The 14,975-nt window shown below is 37.9% G+C and overlaps 1 protein-coding gene across 4 annotated transcripts in view; it reads right to left on the reverse strand.

The window, feature by feature from the left end:
- Window positions 1-14,975, reverse strand: part of GTF2F2 (general transcription factor IIF subunit 2) — a 200,459-nt gene that overhangs the window by 64,006 nt on the left and 121,478 nt on the right. For all 4 annotated transcript variants that reach the window (XM_042922713.1, XM_042922631.1, XM_042922791.1 and 1 more), the window contains one exon: window positions 6,460-6,541. In XM_042922713.1, the coding sequence (XP_042778647.1) occupies window positions 6,460-6,541 (82 nt within the window). The remainder of the gene's footprint in view (window positions 1-6,459; window positions 6,542-14,975) is intronic.

The following is a 14,975-nucleotide window of genomic DNA, read 5'->3' on the forward strand; positions in this document are numbered from 1 at the left end:
TTAAAAAGTACAACATGAATTATAAGCAGGGTGAATGTATTAATTTATCATTTGATTATTTAAAAAGCCTTAAGGGGTGCCTGCCTGGCTCAGTCAGTGAAGCATGTAACTCTTGACTTTGGGGTCATGAGTTCAAGTTCCACATTGGGCACAGAGATTAGTTTTTTTAAAAAGCCTCACGATCATTAAAGTTATACTTAATAAAACACAATTTAAATTTAAATTAGTAAACCAATGTGAACTGATATCAAATATATTCACATTTACTAATTCAAAATAAACTTCCTCCTAATAAAATATCACTTAGATCCATCCAAATTTATGTCAGATAAACAGAAAGTAATAGAAGCAGTGGAATTCTTTTTCCCTTTTGTGTTTTCTTGGTGGCTAAATGGATGCTTGCAGAATTTTATATTATGTGATGGGACTGGACAAAAGAAAATTACAGCATAGGATGAATTTTTCTTCCTTGGCTTGAATTTTATTGACTGGAGGGGTTCCCATATTCCTTGGGTTTACTGCAATACTTATTTCCACCATGGGGTGCCTGAGTAGCTCAGTCAGTTGAGCATCTGGCTCTTGATTTTGGCTCAGGTCATAAGCTCAGTTTGTGAGATCAAGCCCCACGTCGGGCTGTGCACTGACAGTGCAGAGCTTGCTTGGGATGCTCTCTCTCTCACACAAAATAAATAAATAGTAAAAATATTTATCTCCACCTTTATCTAAATGAATTGACAGCATCTTACAAACTAACAGAATCTTACTTACATGTGATTAATATGGCAATTGTAATTCTCATCACATGTAGCTAATTTATCAACTAAAATTTAATTTTATTACTAAAACTAAATTCCCACTAAAGTAGTACTGATCATTCTTAAAGAGTATTATATGTAAATATAAAATATACTTTGTAATATATCTATTTATGTTACTAAAAGTGTAGTTCAGCCACTATTTGCAAATATAATACAGTAAAGACGCATGGTTAAAGAAAAAACCTCACTGACTTAAGGAAAGGTCTTCTTTGATAAAAAGGCTTTCTCTTCCAGTCCTCTGCAAATGGAAAACTATTTAATTCTTACTTTATATTTTGAAAACCTTTTGTTGTTGATGATATACTTCTATATTTGCTTTATCATCACTTTCCCCTTTTGAAAGGAAGATACGTATGTGTGTGTGCGGGTCCACATATGCATGTGTAAATTAACTAAAAAATCAAGTCCAGGTTTCAAGTGCAGTTCTGAGTAAAAAAAAAATTAAAGCTGGATGCTGTTGATTCCTAAGCTTCTGCACCTAGTTTTGCCATTCCTTTTTATTTCAACTCAACAAATACTTCTGGGTATTTAGTATTTGTAATGCACTACGCTAAGTGCTCAGAATAAAAAAAGGAAGGTAGGGAGAGACAGTGTGAAAGAAAGAAGATAAAACCTACAACCCCTGTTCTTATGAAGTTCATAATCTTGTAGAAGATGCAACCATGCACATTTAAACAGCAGAAAACAGAGACATTTATGGGGCGCCTGGGTGGCTCAGTTGGTTAGGCGTCCGACTTCAGCTCAGGTCATGATCTCACTGTTTGTGGATTCCAGCCCCGCGTCAGGCTCTGTGCTGACAGCTCAGAGCCTGGAGTCTCTTTCAGATTCTGGGTCTCCCTCTCTCTCTCTCTCTGCCCCTCCCCAGCTCACACTCTCTCTCAAAAATGAATAAACATTAAAAAAAAAAAAAAGAAAGAAAGAAAAAAGAACACATAGACATTCATACATACCATTAAAGAAGAATAAGTAAGTATGTGGGAATGTGGAAAAGGGTATGGCAGATCCTAACTAGAGTGGGGAATGGAAGACATGAGAAGGCTTCACTGAGTAAGTGACACCTGGGTTGGATGTAAGAGCTCAGAGGATCTTGGCAGAAGATAGATGAGGCATTCTAGGTATAGGACACAGCATGTAACAAAGGCATAAAAACTTAAAAGTGCCCAGTACATCCAGGGTAACCATGTGTAGTGTGGCAGAACTAGCTGATGTCTGCCAAAAGGAAAACAGCTAAAAACAAAGCCAGATTATCCACAAACTTGAATGTCATTAAGGACCAAGCAGTCAGTAGGCCCTGAAAAACTTTGAGCGTATGTGTGAAATATGAGGGATAGTGTATCTTAGGTACTGGGCTGCCAGGTCTGCTCTCAAACAGTCCTACTTTGATGTCACCTACATCTGGAAATCTGCCTTTCCATTTGATCTCCACCACATTTCTTTTCTTTTTCTAAGTTTGTGTGTGTGTGTGTGTGTGTGTGTGTGTGTGAGAGAGAGAGAGAGAGAGAGAGAGAGAGAGAGAGTAGTTTTGGGGGAAGTCAAAAGTTCTACATGGACAGAAAGAGACAATCCCAACCAGGCTCTGTGCTGTCAGTGCATAACATGACCCAGGGTTCGATCTCACAAACCGTGAGATCATGACCTGAGCCGAAATCAAGAGTTGGACACTTAGCCGACTGAGCCACCCAGGCGCCCCAGCACCACCACATTCTCTGCCTCCTACCATATCATCAGTAAATAGATGTTTTAGATAATCGTGTGTGTGTGTGTGTGTGTGTGTGTGTGTGTGTGTGTGTGTGTTCCTTCAGGTTTACAAACTGTAAATTCTCTGGAGCAAGAAGAGTAGTGATTTTCTTTAAACTGAGCCTTACCTCAGTGATCACATTTGGCATTTGAAAAATGTTGAATGGCGATAAACAAAGTACAGGTTGACCCTTGAACAGCACTAGTCTCAGGTGTACAGGTCCACTTATACATGGATACCTTACAGTACAGCACTGTAAATGTATTTTCTCTTCCTTATGATTTTCTTAACATTTTCTTTTCTATGGCTTGCTTTATCATAAGAATACAGTAATAATACACAGACCATACAAAATATGTTTAATCAACTGTTTACGTTATTGGTGAGGCTTCCAGTCAATGGTCGGCTATTGGTAGTTTTGGAGAAAGTCAAAAGTTCTACACAGATTTTCAACTCTGCAAAGGGTCAGCACCCCAACCCTCTCGTTGTTCAAGTGTCAACTGTACATGAGATACAACTTATGACTCGCATCACTTTCCTATTTTGATAATCTACCCATCAGTACTCTTCTTGCAGTTTAAGTACTTTCTGCTCTTTTAAGTTTTTATGTAAACGGTCAACCAGGATTTAAAGTAAAACGGACATGGGGTCTATAAAGCCTCACCCCTCCCTCTCATCAGTGTTGCCCATCCTGTGCAACACACAGGTTGGTATGGAATCAGTCTGAGGACTCGTAGCAGAAGTGCACCCAGGCCACCATCAGTCTGGTTCTAGCGAAATCTCCTGTCCCGCAACCACTTAAGTAGGAGATGAGTTCATTAAATCCTATCGACTCTACCTCCAAGTATCCTCAAAACCTAGTCTTTCATCTCCCTTCCGACTAGAACTACTTTAACGTTTAGTCATTCAGACGTTTTGTACCTGGGCTATCACATCTGCCTCTAGCTTATTTCCCTGCTTTCAGTCTTTTATTGTGGACAGAAAGGCTTATCCAAAACTTTGCTTTCCACGCTGCTTAGAATTCTTCAGTGCCTCCCTAATAACCACAGCACAAAGTCCAAATTTCTTACCACAACATAGACTCTTTAACAAATAATTTAGCAAGAACGTAAAGGTATTTAACATTTTAAACCTATCTCCTGCCATTTATTCACTGAACAGATATTTACTACCTACTACATGTCATGAACTGTTCTAAGCACTTGGGTATACGTGTGTATAAGTGAACAAAATAGATGATTGTGTGCTCGTGTGTGCGCACGCCCACACACCAAAGAACCAACCACGGAAGTTTAAATCACACAAGGGCGAAGATAGCAATAAATATAAATAAATTATACAGTATATTAGGAGGTGATATGGTCTATAAGAAAATACAAGTATAGAAAGAAGTAGGCTGGTCAGGGTAGGCACTATTGGAAAAGTAGAATCTGAGAAGAGACTTGAAAGAGACAAGGAGTGAGCCATGTTGCTATCTGCAGAAAGGACATTCGAGGCAGGAAAGAAAATCTGGTGTAAAGGCCCTAATATGGAAGTACCTAGAGTACTCATGACTGTTAGAGGAGGTCAGGGTGGTGAAAGCAGAGTGAGGGGAGTGAGGGGAGTGAGGGGGAGGATCAAAGGATAGGGAGAAGTGGGAAGGAGTAGGAGGGTGATCATGTAGATCCTTGCAGATGATTCCAAGGACTCAAATTTTATTCTGAGTGATAAAGGACACACTGCAAGTGACCCAGGAGCAAAGGAATGGCATGACTTAACAGATCTGAGAAGTGGTCTGACAGGTGTGCAGATCACAGTGGGGCAAGGACAGAAGCAGGAAGTCTGCTATAGGAGGCTACTGCAGTGATCCAGGTGAGAGATGACAACACATCATGGGGGTGGGGGGAGGGGAGATGGTCGGAATGCAGATGTGTAATATTTTGAAGGAACGGTCAATAAAATTTTTCTGACACTTTGGATGTGAGGTGTGAAAGAGGCCTCAAGTCTTTATGCATGCATGTCTCTCTGTTGAGGGTGTTCTTACTCCTCTCTTTTTCTACTTGGTCAAAACAATCTCAGTATTTAAGACGCGTCATGTATCGCCTATTTTATGAAACTCACATGATTATCATCTCCTGAATCACTCTGTGTCCTTAAGTCATGTAAGTAACTGAAATATGTAATGGCTGGTCTTTTAGCAAGAGTCAAAAGGCTAAACAATCTTCCTATCTTTTTTGGTCAGAAAAAAGCAGACATTTCATTAACACAACAGGTGACTTGCCTAATCGCATCATTAAAAAGGTCTAGAAACCTTTAAAGAAAATTAGAACCACAAAAAAAGATCTTGTCAGGCCGCTCAATAACCAGATTTTGCATTCTTCCATTTCAGTACTTGAAGAAGAGAAGTCTACAAAAAAGACTTGCATTGTATGATCAACTTTATAGGCTACACCCAAAGAGAGAAACACCTCTCCAAAGTTACTTTGTTATGAAAGTTATTTTCTGTTATAAAAAGTCTTCATTTTGGTTGTCATCCTTTTACTTGCTCTGGGGAGGCATTTAAATGAGAAGAATTATTGGACACAAAAAAAATAACAGTCTTTTTGTTTCATTCCCGAGAGACACACAATAATTTAATTGAGAAGGTGGGGAAATTAAGAAGATGACATGACATTAGAGAGGATGTGGCTCAAGCAGCCACTTTAAAGCATGAGAACACTTATTTTCAGAGAGGCTGTCGTTATAGCCTGAACAGTGTGCTCCCCGTTATGAGCTCTGTACAGCTATGATTGGCTGAAACAGAAGTTCCACGAGGACAGAGAGTTTTACCTGTTTTGTTCACTACCCTTTCACACAGTAAGTGCTGAATGAATGAACAAAGTTATAATTCTAAACTACATGGAGCTGAAATATATTCAACAAAAAGTATAAACCAAGGGGCTCCTGGCTGGCTCGGTTGGTAGGGCATGTGACTCTTGGTCTCAGGGTTGTGAGTTCGAGTCTCACGGGTGGCATGGAGTTTACTTAAAATAAAAAATGTTTTAGAAAGTTTAAAGCAAGTATATTCCACTTCTCAGCATTTAAAAAATTGCTCTTTGAAAGTCAAAATTTGGACTATCGAGAATTTGCAGTCATCTTCCAATATTAATTATAAAATGTTAACCATATACAACAGTGGGGAAGACCTTATGAAAAATCTCTAACAAGGAGTAAGTTTACAAAAAGTTATCTGTAATCAAGAGAAAAGGATGATATTCTAGCAGCTCTACTTGCTTTATCCTGTATAGTATTTTAGACATGTTCATTATGGGAAAATTACAGCCTTTGAAAATAAAATAGTACAAATATCTTATTACATATCTTTAGAGAATCAAAATCTATAAAGATGACTAGAAAAAAGAAGTATAAAAAGTGTGATTTCAGGTTATATTAAGAGAGTAGCTTAAAACATCCCAAATAAACAGCCCAAGTTGTGAAAGTTCTCTTAGCAAAGAAACTCTTACCTGGGTTTTTTTTTCTTTAATTGAAATATAATTGACATATAACATTATATTATATGTTGTTTCAAGTATACAACATAATGATTCAAACTTTACAGACATTACAAAATGATCACCACAATGAGTCTAGTTAACTGTTCATCATATTTACAGGTTTTCTTGTGATGAGAACTTTTAAGATCTATTCTCTTAGCAATTTTCAAATATGCAAAATAGTAATACTAACTATAGTCACCAAGCTGTACACTATATCCCCAGGACTTATTTTGTAACTAGAAGTTTGTTCTTAGGTTTAAAACCAAACAGCCTTTGAAGAAAACACTTTTAACATAACTATAGTCTTCATGCAGTCAATAAGTAATCTATGTATTTCAATCCCCAAGAGGAAATATCAGGTATTATTTTAAAGTTAAAAAACACCAACCTCTTTAATCTCATGTAGTTTTCACTGGCAGCAGGTCGACATTCAGCTCTTTGTACGACTATTCCTTCCAATGAAAGTTTATCTTGAATGGAAAGAAAAAAAATTAACAAATGTATTCAGAGATTACACGGATTATTTTTAAGATTTTACTTTGACATCCTAACCACAGTAATAATGATCAGCATCAAATATAATAATAAAAATCAATGAAACAAAAGGAATACTGGTAAGTTTATAGTACCATCATTAGTCAGAATAGAGAAAAACCTTACTCTTGGCTAGTGAAAAACTGAGCTTGTCAGGTTTACTGGGCTGCTGCAGCCACTTGCCAATAACAACTTCTATTTATTTTTTCTAGAGAGGGTGGCTTAAATGTAAGGGCATAAAATCAAATTTAAAAAATCTGAAGGGTGTGGAGGCTATCTCATCTTTGGCAGAGAAGTAACTTCTAAAAACTCAGCTAGTCTAAACCACTAAAATCAAAGATAATACATATTTGCATGTGTGGGTGTGCACACTCACACATACATGTAGGCAAATAAAATTCTAGAATACACTATGACTAGAATACTGTGAAATTGAACAGATCATTGTCTAGGCTATGCTGTGTACCAGTTCTGCCTGCCAGTTGCTCTGACTTCTATTTTCAAGCAGAATTATTAAGTTGGGTGTGTCCAAATAAGAGCTTTAACTGCTATGGACATCTGTTCAAACAAAAGGGCAATTTTTCCTACCATTAGTAAGAATTCTTATGGTGACCCTGACACAAAATTTGAGAGAAACTGAAAAAGTAAACAAAAGTTAGCACTTACAACATGACTACCAGGCACCAAACATTGCTGTAAAGTCACTTTACAGACGTTATTTTATTTGATAGCACATATATGACTGTCCCATGATGGCACTAGCTTTCCTATGGTCTGAAAAGATTTATGTCTATGGTTAGGAAATTATGGTTCAGTCTTATTTCCATGCAAATTCACCCGGGTTTTGAGAAGAAATTCAGGAAATCCTTTGGCTCATCAGCAATGTATTTATGATTCATCTCGTCAGGGTGAATGACTTCATGCATTCCACTAATATGAACTAAGTGCCTACTAGGTAAAGGACACCATCTAGGCATTTGGAATCAAAGATGATTAAGATACAGTACTATTTTCTGGCACAAAAACAGACACTCAGATCAATGGAACAGAATAGAGAACCCAGAAATGGACCCACAAACGTATGGCCAACTAATCTTTGACAAAGCAGGAAAGACTATCCAATGGAATTAAGACAGTCTCTTTAGCAAGTGGTGCTGGGAAAATTGGACAGCGACATGCAGAAGAATGAACCTGGACCACTTTCTTATACCACACACAAAAATAAACTCAAAATGGATGAAAGACCTAAATGTAAGACAGGAAGCCATCAAAATCCTGGAGAAGAAAGCAGGCAAAAACCTCTTTGATCTTGGCTGCAGGAACTTCTTACTCAACGAGTCTCCAGAGGCAAGGGAAACAAAAGCAAAAATGAACTACTGGGACCACATCAAGATAAAAAGATTCTGCAGAGTGAAGGAAACAATCAGCAAAACTAAAGGCAACCGACAGAATGGGAGAAGATATTTGCAAATGACACATCAGATAAAGGGTTAGTATCCAAAGTCTATAAAAAACTTATCAAACTCAACACCCAAAAAATAATCCAGTGAAGAAATGGGCAAAAGAAATGGGCACATTTTCCCAAAGACATCCAGATGGCCAACCAACACATGAAAAAATGCTCACCATCACTCACTCATCACCAGGGAAATACAAATCAAAACCACAATGAGATACCACCTCACACCAGTCAGAATGGCTAATGTTAACAACTCAGGCAACAACAGATGTTGGCAAGGATGCAGAGAAAGAGGATCTCTTTTGCACTGCTGGCGGGAATGCAAACTGGTGCAGCCACTCTGGAAAACAGTATGGAGGTTCCTCAATTAAAAACAGAACTACCCTACAACCCAGCAATTGCACTACTAGGTATTTATCCAAGGGATACAGGTATGCTGTTTCGAAGGGGCACATGTACCCCAATGTTTATAGCAGCACTATCAACAATAGCCAAAGTTGGAAAGAGCTCAAATGTCCATCGATAGATGAATGGATAAAGAAAATGTGGTGTATATATATATATATATATATATATATATATATACACACAATGAAGTATTACTTGGCAATCAAAAAAAAGAATGAAATCTTGCCATTTGCAACTACGTGGATGGAACTAGAGGGTATTATGCTAAGCGAAATTACTCAAGAGAAAGACAAATATCATATGACTTCACTCATATGAGGACTTTAAGACACAGAACAGATGAACACAAGGGAAGGGCAACAAAAACAATATTAAAAAAAAAAGGGAGGGGGACAAACATAACAGACTCATAAATATGGAGAACAAACAGAGGGTTACTAGAGGGGTTGTGTGTGTGTGGGGGGGGGGGGGGGGGGAGGGATGAGCTAAATGGATAAGGGGAATTAAGGAATCTACCCCTGAAATCATTGTTGCACTCTATGCTAAATTGGATCTAAATTTAAAAAAATAAAATTTAATTTAAAAAATAATTTAAAATGTGAAAAAAACACAACAAAAGATATGGTATTCTTTTCAAGAGACACACAGTTCACTGGGGGGTGGGGTGGGGGGCAGAAAAACTGACCAAAATGTAGGGTGCAGATAGTACCACACCCACATGATTTATATTAGAAAATCTTCTTTATGGTGACTTTTCTTGATTGTGTCTCCAAACTCCAGAAGACTCCTTACTGTAGTCCCTAACCTGTGAACACATGCGTAATTCAGTAGTTGAAGAGTCCCTCAATGCGTGTGAGATACACAACAAATCTCAAGTACAGACTAACAGATGTCTGTAAAAAGCAATGATGAGAAGCATGCCTACCTTACATCAAAATATGTCAGAAAGGAAATAAAGCCATAAATATTTTATATGAAATTTAGCTGTCTAGAAATAATTTCTTCTTGTTAATCAGTTTAGTAAGATTGAGATTAAAAATCTGAATTTCCCAAATCTTATGTTTGAGTTTGCCTCTCCACTGAAGATGAATAGTCTATCTAGAACAATTACTGTCATAACAAGAACAAGATTTGGGAAATTCCTATGTATAAAGTATCTTAAGTGCATGAGAAAGTCCTCTATTGAAACATAAATCAATCCTTTTTAAAAAACAAATTTAGAATACCACATGACTCCTGAAAATAATTTACTTTTATATCCATGTGTCTATTAATGTTGAATACTAAAGGAGCTACCTGTTAATACCATCTGTTAATGTTCCCCACGTGTCTAGCAGTATCTACACCACGTAGACAGGGTGAATTTAATTTTTAAAGGATTCTGCTGTCAGTGTTCTCCATATAATACCTGAAAGGGTAAGAAGCATCCAAAGCACCTGCCCATTTCACCTTGGCCACTACTCTCATCACTATTCTTCAATCAAGGTCATTCTCATAAAGCAACAAAATTCACTTCCCCAAACCATAATTTCCTGTCCATCATATCCCCTTTTCAAACCTAAAATAGCTTTCCAATGATTCTCAAATGAAAGAAAAGTCTTAATCATCAGCAATGAATTTTCCCACTGATTGGCTGCTCTTAAATAACCCCACATCTCTGTTAGCTCATTCCCCTTCTCTTCTTAAATAAATTTTAAAAAGCCAATTACTTATGAGAAAGCCTCCTAAGCAGGATTTAAAGCCTTCACACACATTTTAAAGCCTCATAGGAAAATGTTTTCATACTCTTTTCACTAACCATGCTTTAAATATTGCATTATATTTTAAAGGCATTTGAAAGCACCTACTTGCACACCACTGTTGTTTATTACAGACCATTTTCATTCATTACTTAAAACCACTTTGTTGGGGGTGAGGGGTGGTTCAGTTAGTTAAGTGACTGACTCTTGATTTTGTTTCTTCAGATCATGATCTCACGGCTTGCGACTTTGAGAGATTGGGCAGGGAGCCTGCTTGGGATTCTCTCTCCCTCTGCCTCTCCACACAGCTCAGCGCACTCTCCCTCTCCCTTTCTAAAAAAATACAAAACAAAACCACTTTGTTGGCCCAATTTAAAAGACCATAAATACTTGCAATGCATCAGGAATAACAAAAATAAATAAAACATGACTCCTGTCCTCAAGGAGTAGAGTCTAGTGCAGCCATTCAAATGATTCTGTGGCATATATTTTTTAAAATGTACTGAGGACCCCCCCCCCCCAAGAGCTTTGATGTGGGTTTTATCTATTGCTATTGATATTAGAAATTAAACTAAGAAATGTTTAGAAAATCAGAATTGAAAAAGACAAAAAGCCTTGGTATTATTATGAATAATTGTTTTGATTTCATAGGTCCCTTGAAAAGGTTTCAGGAATCCCTCTACCCAAAAGTTTCCAGGTCACATTTTGAGAGTTGCTGGTCTAGTGGGAATCTAAGACAGGTATATAATCATTTTGAATACACCAGAATCACTTATCCCAAGCAGGCTCCACAAAGCCTGACACAGGGCTTGAACCCACAAACCATGAGATCATGACCTGAGCCAAAACCAAGAGTTGCACACTCAACCAAATGAGCCACTCAGGCACCCCAACACCAGAATCACTTTTAATAGACCTCCACTTAACCCACTTCTAGATTACCAAGGCTCTCAAGTCCCCTCTTTTAAATACAGTGACAGATGCCCATAGCTTGCCCATAGTGGGCAGTTAGGTTCATCTCTGGTACTCCCACACACTTCTGTTCTAACTATATTAGAAGTTGTTTATGCTAGTGTTACTGTTAGTAATTATGCAATTTGATTATATATTATATAATCCTATTAATTATGAGTATGGGGGAAGGAGATGTTTCTATGAAAACCAGGTTTAGTGCCTTGGCAAGGCATGATATAAAAGTAAGTTGCTAAAAAAACTACTGTCAAAGTAGACACTGGAGAAATGAACAGGAGACTAGAAGAGAAACATGCAAGTCTAGAAGGATTCTGCATTCCTACTGTTTCAGTGTCTAAGTGCTTGCTCTTTTCTAAGAAGCCAAAATTGTAAATCTAAACTAGATTACGAGTTGAATTTTCCCAAGAAACAGAGAGCAGATGCTCAATCAGCATACTATACTGTAATCAAAGGCCTTGTCCTACATGTACACTGGTAGCTAAATGTACATTTTAACCCTTAAGGTAAAATGTTTAAGGCACTAGGAATGCACATTATGATTCCCTACCTTTGAATTTACCTGACAGACTACCGGTCCTTCCCTATGGGCTATGGGACTCTACTGCACAATGCAGAATTTTTTTAACAGTGATAAGACAGATACACACAGAATACAGAGACTAAAACACACAAAGAGATTATGCCTAGCTGAGGTTCAAGAAAAGGTTTGATAGAGAAAACGATGTTTATGTTGGATTTTTTTTTTTAATGTTTGTTTATTTTTTAGAGAGAAAGAGACAGAGCCCAAGCAGGGAAAGGGCAGAGAGAGAGAGAGAGAGAGAGAGAGAGAGAGAGGGTGGGTGGGGGGGAGGGAGACACAGAATCCAAAACAGACTACAGGCCTCAATCTGTCAGCACAGAGCCTGACGTGGGGCTCGAACTCATGAACTGTGAGATCATGACCTGAGCTCAAGTCGGACGCTTAACCGACTGAGCCACCCAGGCACCCTGTTTATGTTAGATCTTGAAAAACAGGTGGAATTTAGACAGGAGGTAAGGCAGAAAGACACTGAAGGTGGTAGGAATAGAGTGAACAATGGCTTTCATCTCCTTCCTCTTTCTCTTTCTCCCTGTGTGTGTTTTTCTCTCTCTCTGAATTTCAAACCAAGGGACCCACACCAGAATTGGATTCTGGGTAATATTCCAGAATCCTTCCTATATTTTCTCCTCATCACCTATCCCCCGTCCTTTTTTGCAAGATCCATTTACTTCCTGGTTTCTGTTACTTGTAACCAAAAGAATCTTAAAGAATATGAACACACAACTTTGATAATAGTTTTATTTATCTATATCCTACCACCTAGTTTCAGAAAAAAATTGAGAAAGAGGTGCCTGGAAGGCTCAGTCGGTTAAGCATCCGACTTCAGTTCAGGTCATGATCTTGCGGTTCACAAGTTCAAGTCCCGCGTCGGGCTCTGTGCTGACAGCTCAGAACTGGAGCCTGCTTTGGATCTGTGTCTCCATCTCTCCCTGCTCCTCCCCTGCTCGCGCTCTGTCTCTCTCTCTCTCTCAAAAATAAGAATTAAAATAAATGAATAAATAAATAAGAAAAAATTAAGAAAAACTTACAGGGTAAATATATAAAACATATGCCATAAAGAAGAACTGAAGAGTTCCAGTTCTGATTCTGTCAGTAAATAGTGATGTCACTTTGGCAAGACTACTTCACATCTCTGGGCCTCAGCATGTACATAATGAAGTGACGGGGATCTCTGAGATCTAGTTCCAATTCTCTTTCACTTAATAAACAAAGAAAGAAAAAAAAAACAACTGGCCTTCACTTCCAACTGGGGATGTTTTATTACTCCATTAGTGTTTCTTTTGTGTGGGCTGATTCACTCTTTCTTTCTTTCTTTTTCCTTCCTTCCTTCCTTCCTTCCTTCCTTCCTTCCTTCCTTCCTTTTTCTTTTTAGAGAGAGAGTGAAAGAGAGAGCTCGAGCATGGGAAGGGTCAGAGAGAGAGGGAGATACAATCTGAAGCAAGCCCCAGGCTCGGAGCTGTCAGCACAGAGCCTGACACAGGGTTCGAACCCACAAAACAAATCGCGACATCATGACCTGAGCCAAAGTCAGACGCATAACCGAGTGAGCCACCCAGGCACCCCTGCGCTGATAACTTTCTAATAAGACCTAGATATAATCAAATTTTCTTTGAGGAGAAATTAGAAACTGTTTCTTGAAACAACAACAAAATGTTGAGAAATTTCAGCTCTAACCAAGACCTTCCGGCTCTTTATCTCAAATGAGATAGACTCTATGTTAAAGAACTCAAGAAAACCGACAGGCACTTTTTACAAGTTAAGGGCATACCTAGTTTAAACAAGTTACAGTAATAAGCAGGGAGGGTGCTTATTAGCATTGGCATGTAATTAATGATACCAGGTATATTAGGAAGATGCTAGGCATCAGGAAGTTATAGGCATTCATTTCCACAAGGCCACTCCAGATCCACTTCAGTGTGGAGGCCTTTAAGAGCACTTCCAATTCCAGTTAAAACACAGGTAAGTGAGCCAGAACCAAGATTTTGAACTGTTCCTGTGACTTCTGAAGCTATTTTCCTGATTCTTATTTATATCACATCTGTGTCTATCATCAGAAGAGGACTGAAGAAAAAATATTTTCACAGAGCCGGTGAATTTAAAAGGTAAACCATTTTTAATATTCCTATTAATTTCCATTCTTCTCATTTAAAATCTTTTCATGGAAGTTTTTTGCCTGTGGTTCACAGGGTAAGGCAAATCAATATAAACTACTTGGTATCTTAACAAACCAGTTACACAAACTTGCAATCTCTATATTATTAAGAAAGTGATCCTTATTCTATTCAAATTTGGCAACGGATGTTCTGATCTCTAACCTTCAAAAATTTTAGGAATGAAAGATCATGTTCAGATTTCAGTAAACCTACAGAGTTAGCATTTGATTCTTTACCTCAAAAGTAACAAAGGAGCAGTAATATAAATATTCCCCAAAGTTGTCTATTTATGTAATATGTTTTCATATAATATTCAAATTAGAAATACACCTAATGCACTGGAAATTCCCAATTTTAAACAAATACTGAAACAAGATTTTGAGGACTAGACCAAAGATTTAGAAAACATCTCAACCTCCTGATGCATAGCACTGCTCGCTCTTCAACTGTTCACCTATGGACTGTGAGAAAGAAGGCTGTATATACATTCCTATAAAAGGGAAATTGAGGGGCACCTGGGTGGCTCAGTTGGTTAAGCATCTGCCTCTAGATTTTGGCTCAGGTCATGATCTCACAGTTCGTGAGTTCGAGCCCCACGTCAGCTTGGGATTTTCTCTCTCTCTCCCCCCCCCGACTCTCTGCCCCTCTCCCACACTATCTCTCAAAATAAATAAACTTTAAAGAAAAAAAAAAGGACACTGTAATGATGATCAAAAAGCATCTGTGAATGACAAGAATGGTTGCCCAGGAGTACAAAGAAAAGTAGCTAGCTAAAGTACAAAATCAAAGATGGAGGCCTAAAGGCACAAAGGAATCTGGATTGTTCTATCAGTCGACAAAAGCCATAACAGACTTTAGATCAAAGAAGTAACTTAGTGAATGAGCTTTTTAAAAACAAATATTTGTATGTTTTAATGTTTACAAATGAAGTCCACAAGTTATTATTCCTCCTATACTTCAGACTACAGTCTCTTTTATGCTTGTTACATCATATATGTAATTAGCCAATATAAAAACCTCTTGAATACAGATGTGGGCATGATGTTTTGACTTGTAAAC

This window comes from Panthera leo, chromosome A1 (genome assembly GCF_018350215.1).
Source record: "Panthera leo isolate Ple1 chromosome A1, P.leo_Ple1_pat1.1, whole genome shotgun sequence".
Lineage (NCBI taxonomy): Eukaryota > Metazoa > Chordata > Mammalia > Carnivora > Felidae > Panthera > Panthera leo.